A 21,511-nucleotide genomic window follows, 5' to 3' on the forward strand; every position below is an offset into this window, starting at 1 on the left:
ATACGAGACTTTAAAAACTCAATATTTTACAGCAAAATATCTACTGGTTCTTTGAAACGGTTTAAAAAACCGCTATGACTACCAACGAGCAGTAATATTGCCGAAAGCTCGTTATGATCAGACTCTCATGCTTTTGTAGAATATCAAGTCGGTCAGTGAATATAATTTGGTTTTGTTCCGAATAACTTCTGAATTGACTTTATGTGGCACATGATTACTGACCAGGAGATGGTATGTAATATTTGCTAAAGTGTGAAATGAACCTTTAAGATAAATGGAATGTAGGTTTTAGTGGAGAATGTAGGTATTGGAACAATCAATAATTAGTTGGTCAAAAGGTTATTTTTTCATTTCATGAGAGAGTTTATATATGCTTATAATTTGCATATAAACCCCTTAACTAATTACAAACAAGTACATGATTAATTACAAGACAAACCCTTAATCTAAACATATTAAACACCAAGGACATATTAAATACAAGTTTACAAAACACGCACTACAAAATATAAAGTTAACAATCTCCCCCTTAGTGTTGTTTTGTAAAAGATCAACGATTAGCTATTTTCTTCTTCCTTTGGCGTCTATTTCGCTTTTTTGTAGATGATTCTGGTTTGTCGTGAAGAAAGGTTTGATCTTTGAAGGCTCGTTTTTCGTACTTGCGTTTTGATTCCTTCCAATATTTCTTAGGCACAAAATGGTATTTTGGGTCATCAGGTCGATTGGGTGGTTCGATAATATTGTCGAAAAAATTAACTGGAGGCATATTGTGAAGACCTTGTTCATTATTGGGCGAATATCTGACCCAGGTTCCTAATGGATGGTGAATTACACCTTGTGCTTTTGGCAATCTTGCATGTTGGATTTTTCTTGATCTCGTTCTATGATCCAACCTAGACTTTACCTTCTTGATCACTCTTTCAATTCTCTTCTTCTCCTTTTCATTATCTTCAAATTCTTTGAGACTTTCAAACACCACAGCACACTGTCTCAATGTCCCATCAGAGTATTTGCAAAGTTCTTCAAGTCTGATGAATATTTTGTGTCCTTGATCACTGACGAATACAAACCCTCTTGGATTATCAAATATAGCACCAGTATTGAAGTTTTCCAGATTGATTCCTTGGATTCTCTGATTGGGCACCGTGAGATTAACTTTCTTTCTTCTCTTTTCAATAGCCAATTGAAAGTCATTTTGTGTCTGACTTAGGATAAGGCTGTCCATGTATCTCTTGATCGCATAATATGCTTCTTGATTCTCAGGATCTTGTTGAACAAGCTTACTTCCAAAGTGATGAAGAAGAAAGATCAAGTCATCAGCAGACAGAAGATTGAGTCTCGCTTCTCCGAACATGTACTGACGCCCATCTTCTCTTTTAACAACAAACCACATAAGCCCTGGAGGTCTCGCAAATCCTGGTTCACGCCATTCTTTGAAGTGGAAACCAATTACTTCAACAATTTTCATTCTAAACTGGTTTTTCCACATTTTGCTAGCTTTTTGGCTTTTGGCTTTCAACATATCTTCTAAGTACTTGTTCCTTTGGTGATCAAACTCGTATGCTCTTCGTGCTCTTAGTTCATCAATGTTGATCTTTTTCAGCTCTTGTTTTCCTGAGAAGATTTGAGAAGCCTTTTCTTCAAGGAATTTTGTTAATTTGAACAGATTTGGGTGAATGGTGAGGTAATTGATTCTTTTCCTTTCATTAGATCGAAAACCTCCTTCATTATTTTGGACAGGTGGCGCTCTTGGGTTGATATGAATTTGGGGATGATTGAGGTGATGGATGAGTTGGTCAAAGTTCATTTGATTGAGTGACGGTTTTGGTTGAGGGACTTTTGGGTAGTTATCAAAGCTTGGGGGAGGAAGATCGTCATTGTCAGAAGAGTTGTTGTCATCATTAAGATCATTTTCATTACCTCCAAAATCAAAATCATCGATATCTTGAGTTTCATCATTATTTGCATCTTCAACAATCACAGTGGGATCAAGACTGAGACCTCAAGATTGAGCATCATCTCTCATGTCAGAACTATGAATAACTTCTGTTGCAGCGCTAGCTCCAGCCACTGAATCTTCCACATTAACTTCTTCAGTTCGCTCAATATTCTCCCCCTCGTGCTGATCCTGATCATCAGGATCATCACGCCTCTGAGGAGTTGCTGCAGTTGATTTACACGAAGCTTCTAGCTCGGTTATTCTTTTAAGTGCTGCTTCGAGTTGAGCCTCTTTTAAGAATCGATCTTGAGCTGCTTGATCTTGGGAAAGTTTGAGTTGGTGCATATGATCAAAGCGAGCTTGAATGGATGCTTGAATTGCTAGATTGAAAGAATCGGTTTGTCCCTCAAGAGAAAGAAGATTGGCAAGAAGAGAATCATAGAGAGAGTCAAGAGTTGCACGGCTTTCAGAAGACATTGGACCAGAGAATAGTGTAGGAAGAGAGGAAGATAGTGATGGGTGGGGCGAGGATTGTTCAAGAGGTAGCGTTGGTTTTGATTGGCGAGGATTAGAGTGGGGAAGGAGTCCAGCGGCTTCAAGATCTTGAAAGAGTTGTCTTTCTTCAGGATTAGCTTTAAGCCTAATGCCGTCTGGATTTGGAGGAGGGCTAGAAGTTGAAGAGGATGATGGAGAAGTGACCGGGGCTTTTCCTTTATCCATAGTAGTACGGAGCACTATGGTTGGTGGAGGTTGAGGTGAAAGAGCATGAGCGACCGACGTAGATGTCGTTTGCACAACTGTAGGCTCCGTAGGGTTTACAGTGTGGCCTGAATGGTTTTGACCATCAGGGCTTCCCAATGATTTATGACGCGACTGCTCGACATTGGTTGTTTCAGAACGAGTTGGCTGAGCACTAATGCCAAGCACAATGTTCCGGTAGGTGAGATGTCCGGAGTCTCCAAGAGAGCCCGTTGAACTGGGAGTTTTACTTTGAAAATGCACGGCAAGCCTAGCTTCTTCAAAGCTTAACTCCGTAGTGCTTGTCAATGTAACTTGTGGTAAGAACATATAGACAGGACTTCCAGACACTCCTTGAGCTGGTGGAACCACCGTCTCTCAGTCTGTTGTAGCAACATTCAAAGAATGTGCGTGCTCAAAAGTATGTGTCCTAGGGGATCTAGACTCTATTGTGTGAACAAGCGAAGTTGGGAGAAAGGCAGAAGTCTCCACTGCTTCAATATCAACATTCTCCGAATGAGAAGTCGATAGTGGATGCGGTTGGTGCCTGTGCAGTGATGAAACTGGATCCTGTAGAGAGGATCCAGAGTGGCGAGAAGGTGAGGAATGCGAGGTTGGGGAGTCCTCGGCTTTTATCCTAGTGGTGGCATCCCGGTTAATTGGTTGAACTGTCGGAGGGCCATCGTTTTCTTTTTGCCCTATACTTACCCCGGACCGCACAATCTCTCCATTATGTTTTTCAACCTCGCCCTCAAGACCACCTTGTTCCTCCGGAAATCGAATAGAAAGTCATTCAAAGGAAGTTCACTATCATGGTGAGATGAGGATTGTTCTTCATGAGATTCCTCAGGAATTGGTAGGAGAGGAGTTCGCACACGGACAACAAATTTTGGAATTTGACGTTGTCGTTCGGTAGAAGATGATGAAGATGGTGACGAATGAGTTTCAGAAGAAGAAGATGAAGTAGTTAGAGGAGAAGGAGCGGTGAAAGATGGAGTTGTTGATGATTTAGACTTTGATTTTTTAATTTTCTTTCTTTGAGGAGTAGATGATTCAGGTATTTCGGTTGCAGAAGAAGAAGAAGATGAAGGAATAGATGAGCCAGGTGCCAATTCTACTCCAGACCCCTCTTTTCTTTTCCTAGACCTATGACCCTCTCTAGGCGACCTATGCAAGCGTGGGGAAGGCACAGCTCGGTTGTGAGCCGCCATACCTCGTCTAAATACTCTCGGTACATCCTGAGATCAGGATTATCTATAGGCACCTGGCGAAGCAGAGTTTCAGGAATCGGCATGAAGTGAATTGATTCAATTCTGTTATTTGTATAAACGCTTCGAAAACTTGAAATGAGTGCACGCCTTGAGTTGGGAAACCGTTGAATGTTATCGTTGTTGTTGACAAAGTGTGCTACAATGACAGACAAGCAACGGATGAAAGCAATATATTTCTTGTTAGCTGTGAACTTTCCATTTACTTGTAGTCTTAGATGATCAAATGCAATTGCTGCAAAGTCCAGATGTACATCGAATGCAATCCCAAAAAGATAAGAAAGAGTAGCCTTTGTAAAGTCATCTTGACCTTTGCGAGATGGTGACAAGCAATTGTTGATTATTGAGCAAAGTGTGTGCCACAGCGGGTGGAAGTTCTTCTTTCTTAATTTGCTCAGGGCTGCAATCTCTCCATCATAACCTAACTCATGTACGCGATGTAACATTTCAAGTGTTGGTGGAGTTGCAACAAAACTTGTTTCTCCTGGTCTTGAATCAGCAGCAGGGAATTGTAAGATAGTACGGAAATCACTGAGATTGAATGTAAACTGCTGTGAATCACCATCAGTAGTTTGGAGAGAGAAACGGAAGAAGGGACAAGCTCTTCCTCTTGCGGGAACGTATTCAATGGTTCGCCACATTTGAAATAGGAGTTCCTCTTCTATGCCTTCGGCTGTAATAGTTAAAACATTGAGCATTGGGTGATATGAGAGCATCACCGGGATTATTCCGAAAGGACATGTGAATGGGATCATGAGACGAAAATTATTCGTCATTTGTTCTGTAGCACCAGCTTGTAGAAACTCCATTCTGAAATTAACAAGAAGACGAATGGGAAACATTGTTTCCAGGGTTAAGTTAAACACCAAGATTTATCTAACACTGTTTATTCACAAAAGATGTAAAGGTAGTACAACTAGGCGTTCGATACCTTACATAACGAAAAACAATGTAAGATGGAAGAAAAACTCTTAGTTTTTGTTTGAAAAATAAGTTGAACATACACCCCGTTTTACAGAAGATGCAAGGACAGTACATCAAGGCGTTCAATGTCTTGCTTCTAAAGAAAACTTGATGTATGGCAACCGTATGTTTGAAATATATTAATGAATATATAACCTTTTTCACAAAAGATGTAAAGGTATTACATCAAGGCGTTCGATACCTTACTTCTTAGAGAAAAAGGATGTCTAATCAAAAATATGTATAAGAGGAAATGTGGCAACAAATATGTGTGATCTCAGGTAGATTAATGAACATTAGATTGATCACAAATGAAGCTGAAGTGAGAGCACAATGAAATGTATCTTATGTATAGTAAGATCTGAAGATGAAAAAATTTTGGGCAGAGTAACATTTTATAAAGATGAAAATTTTAAGAATCAATACCAGTATGATATACTGATATTATGCAAAGCATCAAGATATCAAGTAAATACTTGATATCGATGCACTAGTAAAGAAAATACATTCAACAAATATAGATAAAGCGCAAAAATAACCATTTAAGCATTCAGTACAGATAAGTATGCATGTATGAAAAATAATTCTAGACATATAGTATATTCACAAAATAAGCATAAATTAAATCATGAATGAAATAAGAAAGATAGAATACCCGAATACTCAACAAGGATAAATGATACACGAAGATCACGTAAGAGTCAAGTAATCACCCCTGGGAAAAATCATGAAAATCTTATGAAAAACAGGTAAATGAGTATTAAAAAGAATGAAAACCGGTATTTCAGAGACAAATGATATGAAAACCGGTATTTCATAATCAAAAGATATGAAAACCGGTATTTCATAATCAAAAGATATGAAAACCGGTATTTCATAATCAAAAGATATGACAAACCGGTTTGACAGTATCAAAAAATATGAAAACCGGTATTTCATAATCAAAGGATATGAAAACCGGTATTACATAATCTAATGATATGAAGTCCGGTAAATGATAAGCTAAACATATGAAAACCGGTTTTTATAGTTTGAAAAACCCGGTAATAGTAAGTACAAAGAAAATGAAAGCCGGTTTTTGCCTGATGGAAGAATAAATACCGGAAATCCTTGAATCAAAATATGTGAACTAATGCTGGGATTTAGAGAAAGCCGGTTTTAAAAGAAGGAAAAGAAAACTTAGAAAATTTTTGGAAAAGGTTAAATGAAGGTCAAAGAGAGGTATTTATAGCGGTCAAAGCCGGGATTTGACCCGGTTGGTTCGACCCGTTTGACTTGACCTGACCTGACCCGGTTTGGTCAAAACCGGTTTTGTTTTTTTTTTTTTTTTTTTAATAAAAGATGGTACTTAAGGTAAAGGAATATGGACAAAACTCCCCCTAAGAAAAAACTCATATAGACATACACATATAAGAAATTTACAAACTCCCCCTAAAAACATGCATTCTACCCTTTTTCTCCCCCTCAAACATTGCATATAAGAGCTAGTAAGCAGATGGCAAGCGTTTGACCAGGAAAATAAACATAGATAGCATGTTATTTAAGGCATATTAAGTTTGTAGATCAAGCATACCTAACTTAGTGATCAAATAAGTAAACCGTTGGCGATCTAATGGTTTAGTGAACAGATCAGCAAGTTGGTAGTCAGTTGGAACAAAGTAAAGTTCGATGTTACCTTTTTCGACATGGTCTTTGATAAAATGATACCTTACATCGATGCGCTTTGTCCTTGTGTGTTGAACAGGGTTGCAAGAGATGGCGGTAGCACTTTTGGAGTCACAATAGATTGGTATCCGATCATATTTGAATCCATAGTCAGAGAGCTGAGTTTTCATCCACAGAACTTGTGAGCAGCAACTTGCAGCAACTTGCAGCAGCCACATATTGAGCCTCAGCAGTTGAGGTGGACACACAAGATTGTTTCTTTGAAGACCAACTGACTAACTTGTCACCTAGAAACTGGACACTCCCTGAAGTACTTTTGCGGTCTAATTTGCATCCAGCATGATCTGCATCTGAAAAAGCTATTAACTCGAATCCGGTATCTTTTGGGTACCATAAACCAAGATTTATGGTTCCTTTAAGATATCGAAAGATTCGTTTTACAGCTTGGGCATGAATTTCCATAGGGTTAGCTTGGAAGCGAGCACACATGCAAGTGGCAAACATAATATCCGGTCGACTTGCTGTCAAGTACATGAGTGATCCAATCATACTGCGAAAAAGTTTCTGATTGTATGGTTTTCCATTAATATCTGCATGAATTTTAGTTCTTTGATCCATTGGTGTGGCAATGGGTTGACAGTTTGACATGTCAAATTTTTTCAAAATATCAAGAATGTATTTATTTTGACAAATGAAAATCCCATTGGAAAGTTGTTTAACTTGTAAACCAAGGAAAAAATTTAGTTCACCCATCATGCTCATTTCGAAATGCTTGACCATTAATGCAGAAAAGTTTTTGCAGTACTTAGGATTAGTCGAACCGAATATAATATCATCTACATAAATCTGGATCAGAAGGATATCGGTACCTTGCCGTTTGATAAACAGAGTAGTGTCGATAGTACCTTTAGAGAATCCTGATTTTAGAAGATATGTGGTAAGAGCATCATACCATGCACGTGGTGCTTGCTTCAATCCATAGAGAGCTTTGTCGAGTTTGTACACATAATCTGGATGTTGTGGATCAATGAATCCTTCTGATTGTTCAACATATACTTCTTCTTTGAGGATCCCATTAAGAAAAGCCGATTTAACATCCATTTGATAAACGGTAAAGTTCTTGAATGCTGCATAAGCAAGAAAAATGCGAATGGCTTCAATGCGAGCAACAGGAGCGAATGTTTCATCATAATCAACTCCATCTTGTTGAGAATATCCTTTAGCAACAAGTCTAGCTTTATTGCGAACAACAATGCCACTTTCATCTTTCTTATTCTTGAATATCCATTTGGTCTTTATTGGTTCCTTGTGAATGTAAGGATTAGAAACCAATTTCCATACTTCGAGACGTTCGAATTGAGACAGTTCGTCCTGCATGGCTTTCACCCAGTCTGGATCACATAGAGCTTTTGTGACATTAGTAGGTTCGACCATGCTTATGAAATTGACGAACAAGCATTCATTTGCGGAGGCGGCTCGAGTGGTTAGACCAGCAGATGGATCACCAATTATTTGACTTGGTGGATGCGGAAGCATGGAGCGTGACCATTTTCGAGAATGAGGCAACGGTTCAGCTGGTTCGTTATTTTCATCGGGATTAAGAAAGGTGGGAGAATGTTGTTCAGCAACTTGTTCATATGTTGGTTCATCAGGGAGAACCATTTCTTCAGAGACTGAGTTGGAGCTAGATGATGGACATGAGATTGATGAATTTCTTGAAGATAGATTATCTGGGGGAGATGGAGTGGGATAGTTTATTGATGATGTAGAAGAGGTTTCTTGATGAGGTGAAGTTGAGCTTTCGAACAAAGAATTCGTTGAAAATGGAGATCCAATTTCAGAGAAGGAAGGTTCTGCTGGAGAAAGAGAGTCATGATAAAATTCTTCAAAAACTGTGTCTAACTCTTCAGAGGTTGGACATGGGAAATTGTGAGAATGGTCAGATACTGATTTAGGGGGCTGAGCTGGAGTTGGAACAGAGGATGATGAAAAATGATGATCTAGGAGCATTCCAGATAATTCATCAAATTTGACATTCATGCTTTCTACCACTTTCTTGGTTCTGCGATTATAAACACGATAAGCAATAGATTCACGTGAATAACCAATGAAATAAGCCTCATCTCCCTTTGGTTCAAATTTTCCAAGATTGTCATGATCATTGAGAACATAGCATACACATCCAAAGATATGAAAATAATTCACATTTGGCTTTCTCTTGTTGATGACTTCATATGGAGTTTTGTCGAATCGCTTATTGATAATCGATCTATTTTGAGTGAAACATGTTGTAGCAACAAAATGATTAACTTGAGTTTCTTTTATGAAGTCAATAATGATTTGAGAGTAAAAAATGACTCGAAGTAAAAAATGACTCGAGAGTTGTGTTTTTGAACTCAGTACCATTGTCAGACCGAACGGAACGGACAACGGTTTGAAGATTAACTTGAGTTCGTTTTATGAAGTCAATAATGATTTGAGGAGCTTCACTTTTCTCACGAAGAAAGTAGACCCACGTGTATCGAGAATAGTCATCAACGATAACAAGAATGTATCGTTTACCATGAATGCTTTGAACACGCATAGGACCACATAAGTCAATGTGAAGGAGATGAAGAGGAGCATCAGTGCTCAGATGTTTCTTTGGTCTGTGAGATGCCCTTTTTAGTTTGCCAACAGCACATGCTGAACAAACATGATTGATGTCATACTTGAAGTCAGTCAGTCCTTCTACAAGTTGTTTATCAACAAGAGCATTGATGGTATGAAAGTTGAGATGAGACAGGCGTCTATGCCATAACCAAGATTGTTGAGCAGAAGCTTTTGAGAGAAGACAAATTTCAGAGGAAGGTGATGGAATGTTATTGAGATCGATAGTAAACAGGTTGTCATCTCGAAAGCCACTCAGAATATCTACCCCTTCTTCAGTTTGCACCCTACATTCATGTCGTCTAAAAAGAACTTGGAGATTATTGTCACAAAATTGACCAACACTGAAGAGATTGTGACCAAGACCTTCCACATATGAGACACGTTTTATAGTGATCCCATTCTGAATGATGTCACCATATCCAAGTATTGGAGCAATATGATCATTTCCAAAACGAACGGTACCCATGAACTTTTCAACAAAATTCTGAAGAATAGACCTGTTACCAGTCATGTGTCTGGAACATCCGGAGTCGATATACCAGACACAGATGTAGAATTCCTGACAAAACAGGAAGTATTGGTTTAGGTCCCCACATGAACTGGGTCCATTGATGGTTAGAGGGAAAACTTGCAAAATGATTTAAAAGATGTAGAGTTAGGATAAGAACAAACCATGCATTTCAAATTGAAGAAACAAATAATAAACACACACAACATTTATACATTTATTGAAGAACCAAAACGCAGTCACTTAGTTTAAAAGAAAATTACAGAATACAGACATTCAAATAGTTCCAAAAGAAGAGAGAGATTAAATAGAACTAGTCCTACAAGACTTGTGATTATCTAATGAATTAGTCCTACGGACTCTCCACACTTGTTTCACAGGAGATGACTCTTTATGATGCTCGACTTTCCTAGATGCAGCTAAGTGTCTATCTTTAGGAAGCCATTTACTTCGACAATCTAAGCACAAGTCACCTGAAACATGAAAAGTTTTTAGGTTAGAAGAAAACTGCTTAAGGTGGGTTGGTTTCGGTTGCCTTTTAGGTGTGGGATGGATGGGTGTTGATTGTTTTTTCGTGTTCAAAGGAAACCAACCGTACTGATCTTGACACCTAGTAATCTTCCCAGAATTATCTTTAAAAACAGTGAGCTTAGTTTTGGTTAGATGAGGTTTGGTAAAGTTAGAGTACTTTCTGTCCTTTGGTTGTTGTGACAGTTTCATTTTGGTAAGTTTTCTTTTTGGTGATGGGGTGTTAGGTTTGACAGGAGTGTTTGGAGTGTTAATTGTCTTTGTGGTATTGTCGGAGAGCTTCAGGTTTGAACTAGTGGTTTTTCTCCGTGGTGTCTTCCTTGGTAAATAAGTGGCTGGTATGGGGTATATGTTGGGAGTCTTTCTTAATAAGGGATCTTCCTTTTTCTCCTTGTTAACAAATTTTCTTTCCAATTCAGGATCATAAGTGTTATTTTCTTCCAAGAAGTTGTTAAGATCCGGGAGGTTTGAAAGATCTAAGTCAGACTTTGGGTTCTTTTGATCGGGTTCTTTAGTCACACTAGGGACATTGGTTTTTGAGGACATCGAAGTCTCATTGAATGACTTTGTTGCTTTGACATTTGGTAACTTAGGTTTGTAACCATTTAGTTCTTTGATGATTTTGCAATATCGCCATTCTTTAGTTGCAAAAATGGTTGATTTATTTTGAAAAACCTTTTTGTCTTGTTGATGAGAGTCGTATATGGCGATTTTGCTCTGCTTTTCCTTTTCTAAAGCTTTTGTCAATGCAGCAATTTCATTCAAGTAGACTTGTACTTGAATGGATGTTTCAGTTGATTGAGCTGACGAAGGAGTAGTATCAGTGGAAGTATCCAAAGTACGAGTTACTTTCAAAAATTTTGAGAAAGGACTAGACTGTAGTAACTTTGACGCCTTTTCCTTGTCATTATTTGCAAAAGCTTGAAGTATGATGTTTTTATACTCCACTTCTATCTTAAGTTTATTAACTTCAGTTAAAAGGTTTAAACGTTGAATTCTTTCAAGTTCAAATCTTTTGGTAACAAAATCAATTTCACTTAGATAAGATTGAGTTTCTTCAGAAAATTGAAGTGGTTCAGTATTAAAAACATTTGGAAAGACATGTTCAGATTGATCCACTGACACTTTTCCTTCTTCATCATGGTCATTGCAATTCATACTGTCTTGTTCGGTTTGGGTGGCAGCATTGTAGGTCTTAACATGATCCCAGTTAGTTTGTACAGAAGCATCAATACATTCACTAGTACTACCAACAGAAGAGCAAGGTGTGGGATTCAATACTACACATACTGGACAGTTAAGATCGGAACAGTCATAGACAACACTGGAAGTTTGAAATTCAATATCAGGGACATCTTTGTTATAGTGATTTTGAGACAGAAGAGCATCTATCACATTTTGTTTCTCATTTAATGTTTGTTTCAAATCTTCTATTTGTTTTTCCAAAACACTTTGTGGAATGTATGGTCGAACTGGAGCTGGTTTTGGAGGAATTATTTCCTTTTCAGATTTGGACTCACATGACTGCTCAACAGTTGGTATATCAGTTGAGCTTTCATTAGAGTTTTCATCTAATTCGACAATTATAACCGAGTGTTTTTTGTTTTTAGGACAAAGTGGAAGATTAAACAATTCATATGAATCATTGATGTGATCATAGTTAATTTTAACTTCACATTTGGATAATTGTTCTTCTGTATCAAAATCATTATAACAGGGTCGGACAAATTGACTGAGCATACCATACTGCATCATGTTCTCATCATACAGTGGTGGTACAATGAGTTGTCCAGTGAGTAAGTTCTTTGGATCTTCAAATCCTAACCCTTTAGTGAAATCTTCAAAATCTCTTGGTTTGTTTAAAAAGATTTGCTTGTTGGATTGATCAATTCTGTAGACCTTAACTTTATAAAACTTGACTTCATCAATGAGTTCATCAATTTTATGTTCTAGTTTTTGGTTTTGAGAATCTTTGATGCAACATGCATGATTTAAATCAGAAATTTGATTTTGTAATTCTTTTACTGTAGGGTTGGAAATGTTGAACTTGGACTGGGGAGCTACAAGATCCTCGGCCAAAGCATTTGCTCTAAACATTTCATTTGATTGTGCAATTTTTAAGTCTTTGATGATTTGATTTAGTTCAAATACTTTGAGCTCAAGTTCTTGATTGGAAAGAAGCAATTCAGAAGAAGTAGTAAAAGAAACCGATGCATTACAGGTTGTTAATTCTTTAAAATTCTTTTGAAGAGTGTAAAACTCTTGTTTGACTTTAGTTAAAGAATTTTCTTTTTCTTGTAAAGCATAGGTTAATTTTGCAACTTCTTCTTTCAATGAGAGATTTGTAGAATCAGTTTGTTCACAATTGTTCACTAACTAAGCAAGATCATATTTAGGAATATGACATACCTCATCATCATCAGATTCTGAACTGTTACCTTCTACTTCAAGCTCTTTGGATCGTTTGATTTTGGTCATGAAGCAAACATTTGCAGCCAGTTCCTCAGTTTCTTCATCTGACAGATGCAACCATTGATCGTCCTCTGCAAGAAGTGCAACTCCACTTTCTTGTTGCTTAACAAGTAAGAGTTTATTCTGATAATAAGCAGAGTTCTTCTTCTTTGGTTTGAGACAATGGATAGCGAAATGTCCTGTTTGACCACAGTTGTAACATTTCTTGTCTTCAGACTTCTTTTCCAGAATCTTCTTCTCAAATGACTTTGGAGCATCAAATTTCTTTTCAGGTACAACATTCTCAGAGGGGGTGTGAAACTTTGGTGATTGATTGTTACGAGCATAAGAGGACACTGAAGATGTACGAAGTTGATTATTTGTTGGCTTCTTGTTGAAGTACTTTGTCTTGAAAGATCGGGTGAAACATGCCAAGTCATTGTACATTTGTTGTTCCTTGTCATCCAACTCAGAGGCCAATCATATTGCAAGAATCAAGATCTGGAATGATATTAGCAACATTGGAATTGAAGAGTGGATGAGTCATTCTGTTAGCAACTAAAGCAAGAGGATCTGAAATGAGTTGTTCACAAGAGGAGGCTTGTTTTGCCTTGACATCACGAACATTGAGCTTCAACTTCTCATACAGAGTGTGAATGGTAAGGTCCTTAAAGTCAGAATGTTGGTTTAGTTGAGTACCATACTCATGCCAGACAGGATCAAGATAGTTCAAGAATTTGATCTTCAATTCCATCTCAGTCTTCTTAACCTTCTCTTTTCTTAAAGCATTAATGACAGTGCAAAAACGAGTGTAGGCATCTAAAAGAGATTAACCCTTTTCTTGTTTAAAGGTTTCATATAGATGAAGAACATTTGAGAGGCGAATGGTGGATGAGAGATCAGATCCTTGAAGTTGTCTTTCTAATTCATCCCAGATGTCCTTTGCAGTGTCATATGAGTCTACATTACAGTAGATATCATTTGGAAGTGCCATGTAGAGATGATGTAAAGCAAGATTATCACCTTGAGTTCTGTTTCTTTGAGTAGTATTCCAACTCTCAGGGGGAAGGGGTTCTTTGGTGACTGGATTGATGTGTTCAAATGGACCATCATTGATTGAAGCAAGGATATCAGTCCCCAGAGGTTGTTTCTTAATCCAGTTCAAGAATCTATTCCTCCAGAGTGGGTAACAGTCACGATACAGTACAGGAGGTCTTGATTCGTTACAAAGAATTAAAGAATCTTGAGAGGCCATTGTTCAGAAAAGAAGAATCGATTGTAAGTCTGGTAAAATTTGAACAGAGTGACTTTTCCTAGAAATTGATGAAAAGAAAGACAAATACCGGTTTTGATGTAAACCAGGTATTTCAACACACAACACCAACTGATGTCAACTAAAACCGGTTTTGAAAATAAAAGAACTAATACCGGAATTGGTTCATGAGGGACAAATACCGGTTTTCAAATGAAAAATTGAGCAGAATCTTGGTTTATCAAAGTAAACAATAGAAGAACAAATACCGGTTTTGGAGTAAACCAGGTATTCTCACTTTCAATCTCAATCAACAGTCAAAACCCGTACTAATACCGATATTTAGTGAATAAGAGTACTAATACCGGTTTTCAGCGACATACTCGAAGATATTAACTAAGTGATTAATAAGGGAACAAATACCGGTTTTGGTATAAACCAGGTATTATTAAAGATAAAGGAAATAGCAAAGATAATCAACTAACTGATACCAGTATTCTGATGATCTTCAGAAAAACCGGTTTTCAAGAGGTTAGTTATTGATTATGAGTAGCCTTTGATTAACTGTGGATAAAGTAACCAATACCGGTTTTGGTGTAAACCAGGTATTATGATTAAAGACAAGAACAGAAGACAGATAAACCCGGTAATGAATCCCGGTTTTAGAACATGTAACAAACTGATGAATTCCGGTTTTATAACTTCTATTCGGAAAATCTGAAAAACCGGTATTGAATTCCGGTTTTCAGAACAGTGAATGAAAAACACAATTTAGCACAAACAATGAACAAAATCAAGCCATGGATCTTTCACATGATGTGATTTCGCTCTGATACCAAATGTAATATTTGCTAAAGTGTGAAATGAACCTTTAAGATAAATGGAATGTAGGTTTTAGTGGAGAATGTAGGTATTGGAACAATCAATAATTAGTTGGTCAAAAGGTTATTTTTTCATTTCATGAGAGAGTTTATACATGCTTATAATTTGCATATAAACCCCTTAACCAATTACAAACAAGTACATGATTAATTACAAGACAAACCCTTAATCTAAACATATTAAACACCAAGGACATATTAAATACAAGTTTACAAAACACGCACTACAAAATATGAAGTTAACATGGTAAAAAAACATTCTCCACCTTTCAAGCATCAAATGTGGTTTTGCAACAACAATATCGTGAAATGGGACTTAAAGAGTATTGTGACTTGATATCATGTTTACTAGTTGATGAGCAAATCAACAAGCTTTAGTGAAAAATCATAAGACTCATCGAACTACTAGTAACCCACTCCCCAAAACAAATATCACTTCGTAGAATGATCCTAGTACTTTTCGTGGATGCTCAAATGATTGTGAGTGTGAGCATGGTCGAGAAGGTGGGCGTGGTCATGGTCGTGGTCATGATTGAGGCCTCTGATATGGTCGTGTGGATTCTCATGGTATTAAATTTTAGCATACAACCAACCACCAAAAGGACATGAGAATCGCACAAAAATAAGTATGACAGAGATAGTAAAATTAAGGCTAGAAGATCTTATCGTAGCGGAAGCATGGATCATTAGGAGCATATATGCTGCACGCCTAAACATATGGAATTTTATAAACATTTTTTCTTTTTTTATAAAAAAGTAAATTTTTAGAAATTGTTCAATCTGCCCCTTTTTGATATCCATCATCATAAACAAAAGTTAATTCTACCCCTTTTTGTTGGTTGATCATATGATCCATGCTTACACAACGATAATATCCTCTAGCTTTAACTTTACCACCTCTTTCATACTTATTGTTATGTCATGTCGTCTTTGGTGGTTAGTCGTATGCTTAAATTAAATACGAGAATCCACTAGACCAAATTCACATCCTCGAACGTGACCATGACCACGTCCACACCAAATCCTCGACCATGTCCACCACCATGTTCATTTTCGCGTCCCCGAATACTACTTTGAGATCATTCTATGAAGCAACATTAGTTCCGGGGACTGGGGCACTACCAATTGACGAATCTCATGATTTTTCATTAGAAGCTGGTTGTTTTCTCGGCAACTAGTAAGCATGATACTAAAACACAATAATTTTTAAACCTTGTTTCATTATTGTTTTTGCAATATCATATTTAATGCATGAAAAGTGGAGAACGTTTTTTCTAACATCTCTTGGTTAGTGATCTTGTCGTCACATAAAGTCAATTGAGAAGTTATTCGGAACATAACTGATTTATTTTCACTGACCGACTTAAAATCCTGCAATCACAGGGGAGTTTAGTTATAACGAGCTTTCGGTACTATTACCGTTGGTAGGTCTTTTAAACCATTCCAAAGAACAAGTGAGTCTTTCAATGTAAGATGTTGAGATTTTAAAGCCTCATAAGGTGATGATGTATGAAGATCATTGTCATAGCCTTTCTTGAGTAGTACATTGATTTCCAGTTTTGATTGTTTCGCCAAGACCATTAGCTGCCAAGTGGATCTTAGTATCCAATATCTGTGATATTTCATAATATCATGATGTTGAAGGCTAAAAATTCAAGCTTTGCAAGGTTTGACATGGAACTATAACATCCCAATATTTTAAGGTAAATAAAAATCAACCATTATCATAGTTTTGACATTTAAATTAATTTTCTAGTAATTTATGTTGCAATTTATGGTTAATTTAGTTGGAACTAACAAAAAAACGTGGCATATGAAGAGAGTGTACAACCATTCTTTTGTGTAGTGACTCATTCTCGATCCCTCCAACATCCTTTCTCCATCATTTTCCTATCTTCTTCATTTTTGTGTGTGTGTTTAGGAATTAAAAAAAAATTCAGTCCAATTCATCTTCAACCCTAAATCTAAGCAAATTAATAAGAAAAAAATAAAAGAAAATTTGGAGGTGTTGATGTGTTTGTGTGTCAATTGGGTAAGAAAAGAAGAAGAGCAATTGAGTTCCAACTAATATATATTTTATTGTTTATTGAGGTATGAATTTTTAGTTTATTGCTCATAAAATTAGGGTTCTTATTCTTAAATTTAGGGTTTTTGTTAATTGAGAATTTTTAATAAGAACCCTAGTAATTTCTAATTAAGAAATGGAGGATTTATGTTAGTGAATTTGGTTATTCCATTGTGGTGTTTGGCTAGTAATTTGATATGATGAAATTGTGATATGAAATTGTTTTGGAAATGTGTTGATTAAATACCCTAAGTGGGTTAGTTTCTTTATGGAATTGTGTTGAACTATGGAAAAGTTATAGAGCTTATATGTTATATGTAAATTTGTTAGATTGTGAAAAAGATTGCATTATTAAGCCTTGTAGCTAAGTTAGAGGTGAGATCATATACATTTATTCATATACATAATACATGTTAATAGAAGTTATGGGTGGGTTAATTTCTATGACTTGTTTGTTGATTATTAAAGACTAGTAGGTGGGTAAAGTCCTATTAGCAATTTGTTATGAAAGGCTAGTAGGTGGGTAAAGTCTTACTTGCAATTTGTTGTGAAAGACTAGTAAGTGAGTAAAGTCCTACTAGCAATTTGTTATGAAAGACTAGTAGGTGGGTAAAGTCCTATTAGCAAATTTGATTATGGATCCATAAAATTTGTAATTGTGTTGTTAATTATATGCAAGAAATGGCATGATAAATGTTGAAGGCTAATATGCTAGTCAATTGATTTTAGGTAACTTGTTTATGATAATATGTGTATGTATTCGCTAAGCGTTTAGCTTATTGTTTAGTTGTTCTATTTTTCTGTAGGAGAAGCTAGTAGTCGAGGTAAAGAAGCGGCTAAATAGAAGTGTTTTGAAGAGCGTTTGGGTAAGAAACCATGTTGTGTTGATTGGAAGTCTTAGATGGTTAGAAGTCCATTTTGGTCCATGTATCCCAATTTTTTTTATTATTTTTTGAACGACACAAGTTAATTAAGCCTGGAAGGAGCGGGTTAATTAGAAAGAGAGGTAAGACTTGGTTTTGCAACCAATTTTATCCAGCTAAACTTAGCTTTCCTATCTCTAGTCTCTACTTAAGATATAAGTGAAACAGAAGGTTTAACATCGTCTTTTCTATTATGAAGACACAATCATTTTGGTTGCGCCGTAAAATCTCTATGGGCGTGTGAATGACTACATCAAAAATGATTCAAAATTCTCAGCCACTGAGTCTTTGACCCAATAAAGACCCAATCATTACTGCTTATCTATATATCGATTTACTATACCTACAGCTTGACAAGCCCTACAAGCATGGTTCCACAGACTGTTACATTTTGAGGTTTATTCGTTGTGTTGGCTTGAAAGACTAACTTTTCACTCTTGAACATTCATTAAAACTTGATTCTTAAGGAACATTTTCCAGCTCTGTACAATGGGTTCTTTTTAGAACAGCAGCTCTGTACAATGTATTAGCAGTATCTACCGAAACTTGTGCGATTGTGTACGAGTTTCAAAAGACAGACAAACTCCTGTAGAGTCATCCCATTTTGGTCGGATTAGTAATTATAAACCACACCAATAAAGACATGGGACAGAAATAAAGAAATATCATCGCAGTCAAAAAGCTAGTAATACATATAACAAAAGCATCCTTATATTTGTACATGTTCTGCAATTGAAGATGGCAAAAGCTATGTTTGTTTACACTCATTCCAAATATTAAAATTTGAAAAAGAAAAAAAAGAAAGTTTGCTACAAGGTGTGCAATATCTTTTATCTCATTTCTTCTGCACTTGTGTTCAAAATCCTTGGGTCTTTAGCATCAACCACTCAAAAAACTGAACCGCTTCCTATGAACACATCAAGATTGACACATGAAAAAACCATTCACTCATCATCCTCATCACAAAGCCTTTGTGAGTCTACACGCAACTCCCACGGGGGAAGACATCCTTTGTAGAGTGAATGCTTATACAATGAAGATATCGACACTTTCCTCAACTTATTATGTGTCGAAAATGATGAAAAGCAACTAAATGAACTTTTCAAACTCTTCTTTTCATAGTCTGAAACATTTGATTCGTTTCTAACGGCAGAACCCTTGATGGATTTTGGGAGTATGCATCGACAACATGAACCTAAAAAACACATGTAAAATATGAGCTCACAAGACCAATATACCCCAAAAAGTAACAAAAAGATGATAATCTTTAATGTTTGAAGTACCTAGTCTGGCAAGCCGGTTGACCCATTTGGGGATTTTATTCCCGGTTAACTGGTAACACATATCTTCACAAAAATGGTTGCAGTTCTTCCCAAATAAGTGGTATGTGTCACCATAGTAGTTATTAGACTGCAGCTCAAAGAATCTATGAACTTGACTCGAAGTTAGCTTTGTTGTACCCATTAAAATCGACTCCCTAAACTTGAAACCAGGACATTTACGAGGCTCAATCTCAAAGACACCACTTTCTGATTCTTGGTGACATCCAAAACCATATTCCACACCATGAACTGTAATCAATCACAACAAACAGTCAGAAAAATGCCATGTAATATGACTATTTTATGCAGTCGTTTTTGGGGTTTAGTAAAGATAACTGACCTTCTAAACCGGTGTGAAAGGCACCCAGACCTGTCCATGATATACAATTGTTGATATTGGAGATGTCATACACATTAAGGTAAACAGGAACGGTACCAGGAGGGTAAAAACGTGAAGAATCATCCCGTGGCAGGATGCAAAAAAGGCTAGATGGAGTTCCATTCATATAGTAAGGAACGATTTTTGATTTCATGCCTCTAAAGGGTGTGAAACTAGTAAACATGGTTCGACGATTCACCTAAACCTGCACAATAAAGTTATCATAAACATCACACATTTAATAGCAATGCTTTGTCCCAAATTATTCAACTAGCTAAAATAATCAACAAATTCGAATAATGCGAATAATATTTTAAGAATTCAATCATATATATTGCATTCTGTCTGTCATTTCATGACAATAATTGAACAACTTCGTAGCCAAAATAGAGAATATGTATACACAATGATAGAGACAGATAACAACATGCAGACTTTGAATTCAATGACTAGAAACAATCAAACAAATGAAGTAAGACCAAGTTCTTGAACTTTTACATGGCAGCCAAAAATCAAAAGTTGGTAGTATAAAACCAAGGAAATGAACAAACTTGAAATGTGATATATCTTAAATTTAGAAACAAATTTTAACTTTTGTGACCAAACTGTGACAAAGATATATAAACTTCAAATTCAACTCATATATACCTTTTAACACCAACCATCTCCAAGATGGCCTGGTAGTAAAAATTAAATAAAATTAGGCTTCCAGAAAAAAGTCTAAGAAATCGACAGGGTAAACGGGTTAAGCCATGTACATCCAATTTTTCTAGAGGTAGCCTAAAAAGAGATTACTCTTGGTTTATGCAGTTTTTAACATCTAAAATAAAAATACTAGAATCCATTAAAAAAATTATTAGGTTCAACTTCTACTATAATACATATACAGTTTTATATATATCTAACAATTCTGTATACTAATAGAGACTAGCTACCCTAAAAAAAAAATCCCAATCAAGAATCCAATTATAGTAAACAAAAACCCACAAGATTGAACAGAAAACAGAACCAACTTACACAAATTTACACCCATTATCATAAAAAAAAAATTGTATAATCAAGAGGGATAATTGCAGAAAAAACAAGAAATGAAATTCAGATTCATATATGCACAAAAAGATGGTACTAAAGGTGAATCTTGAATAAACCCAGAAAATGAGTTTTCTTGAAATTACCTTATTTGGCCTTGGAGACAAGGAAAGAATGATTGCAGACCAATCTTTATATGTGGGTTATAAATTATATCTATGTATATGTATATATTGTAATGAAAGTTTGGAGCTTGAATGAATGAATGCAAGATTTCATACCTTGAGAAGTAAAAAAGGAGTGATTTTTATTAGTGATGATTTCAGGGAATAAAGTGAAAGTGATTGATTGGTCAAAAATGTTAAGAAAATGAGGTTTGAATCTTTGAAATTTGGGTCAAATGGTGGGAAGTAATTTTGTTTACTACTTTACTGCCTTTTATTTTTGGTTGTATTTCGTGGGAGTACCTATAGAATAAGGAGTGTTCGTCTTTAGGTCTCAACAGTTCAATCTCACAACAAAACCAAATAAACCCTAATTTGAGAAACCTAAAAGGCTAAAATGAATTTTAAAGTCAGCTTATGGATTGGGTTGAACCAAATTGATTTCATAATTTCTTTTTTTCCATAATCTATTTTATAGTTTGGCTTTTGGCTAAACTAGAGTACAAATTTGGCTAACCCAAGAAATCCCAAGACCCATTCTAAAAAAAACTCAAAATGATTTTTTCTTTTTTAATTTATAACACTAGACCTAACTAAAATACACCAAGGCTAAAAAAAACCCAAAAACATAAATAAATAAATAAATAAAACTTAACCAAAAAACCTTTAGTCTTGTTATTAAGATAAAATTAAAAAAAATTAGGCCTTTGTCCTCCAAATTTCATGAATCCGTCACTGGATCCATATTATCTCATCCAAATTTTGATTTCTTGCAACTTGGTTT

General features: G+C 36.1%; 1 protein-coding gene across 1 annotated transcript; it reads right to left on the reverse strand.

Annotated features, from left to right (window-relative positions):
- Positions 1-18,488: 18,488 nt before the first annotated feature.
- Positions 18,489-20,891, reverse strand: LOC122593773 (deSI-like protein At4g17486). Its single transcript, XM_043766221.1, has 4 exons — positions 20,710-20,891; positions 19,496-19,739; positions 19,117-19,404; positions 18,489-19,028 (listed from the first exon to the last, which is right to left on the reverse strand). Exons 2-4 carry the CDS (start codon positions 19,716-19,718, stop codon positions 18,778-18,780), a joined length of 762 nt encoding a protein of 253 aa, XP_043622156.1. The 5' UTR covers positions 19,719-19,739; positions 20,710-20,891; the 3' UTR covers positions 18,489-18,777.
- Between the last annotated feature and the right edge of the window lie 620 nt (positions 20,892-21,511).

This window comes from Erigeron canadensis, chromosome 3 (genome assembly GCF_010389155.1).
Source record: "Erigeron canadensis isolate Cc75 chromosome 3, C_canadensis_v1, whole genome shotgun sequence".
Lineage (NCBI taxonomy): Eukaryota > Viridiplantae > Streptophyta > Magnoliopsida > Asterales > Asteraceae > Erigeron > Erigeron canadensis.

Excerpts from the sequence above, each read along its gene's own strand:
- LOC122593773 (XM_043766221.1), bottom strand. The coding sequence starts at position 19,718 with ATGTTTACTAGTTTCACACCCTTTAGAGGCATGAAATCAAAAATCGTT. Across the intron at positions 19,405-19,495 it reads CTTTCACACCGGTTTAGAAG|TTCATGGTGTGGAATATGGT; the intron begins GTCAGTTATCTT and ends GATTGATTACAG. Across the intron at positions 19,029-19,116 it reads CAACCGGCTTGCCAGACTAG|GTTCATGTTGTCGATGCATA; the intron begins GTACTTCAAACA and ends TGTGTTTTTTAG.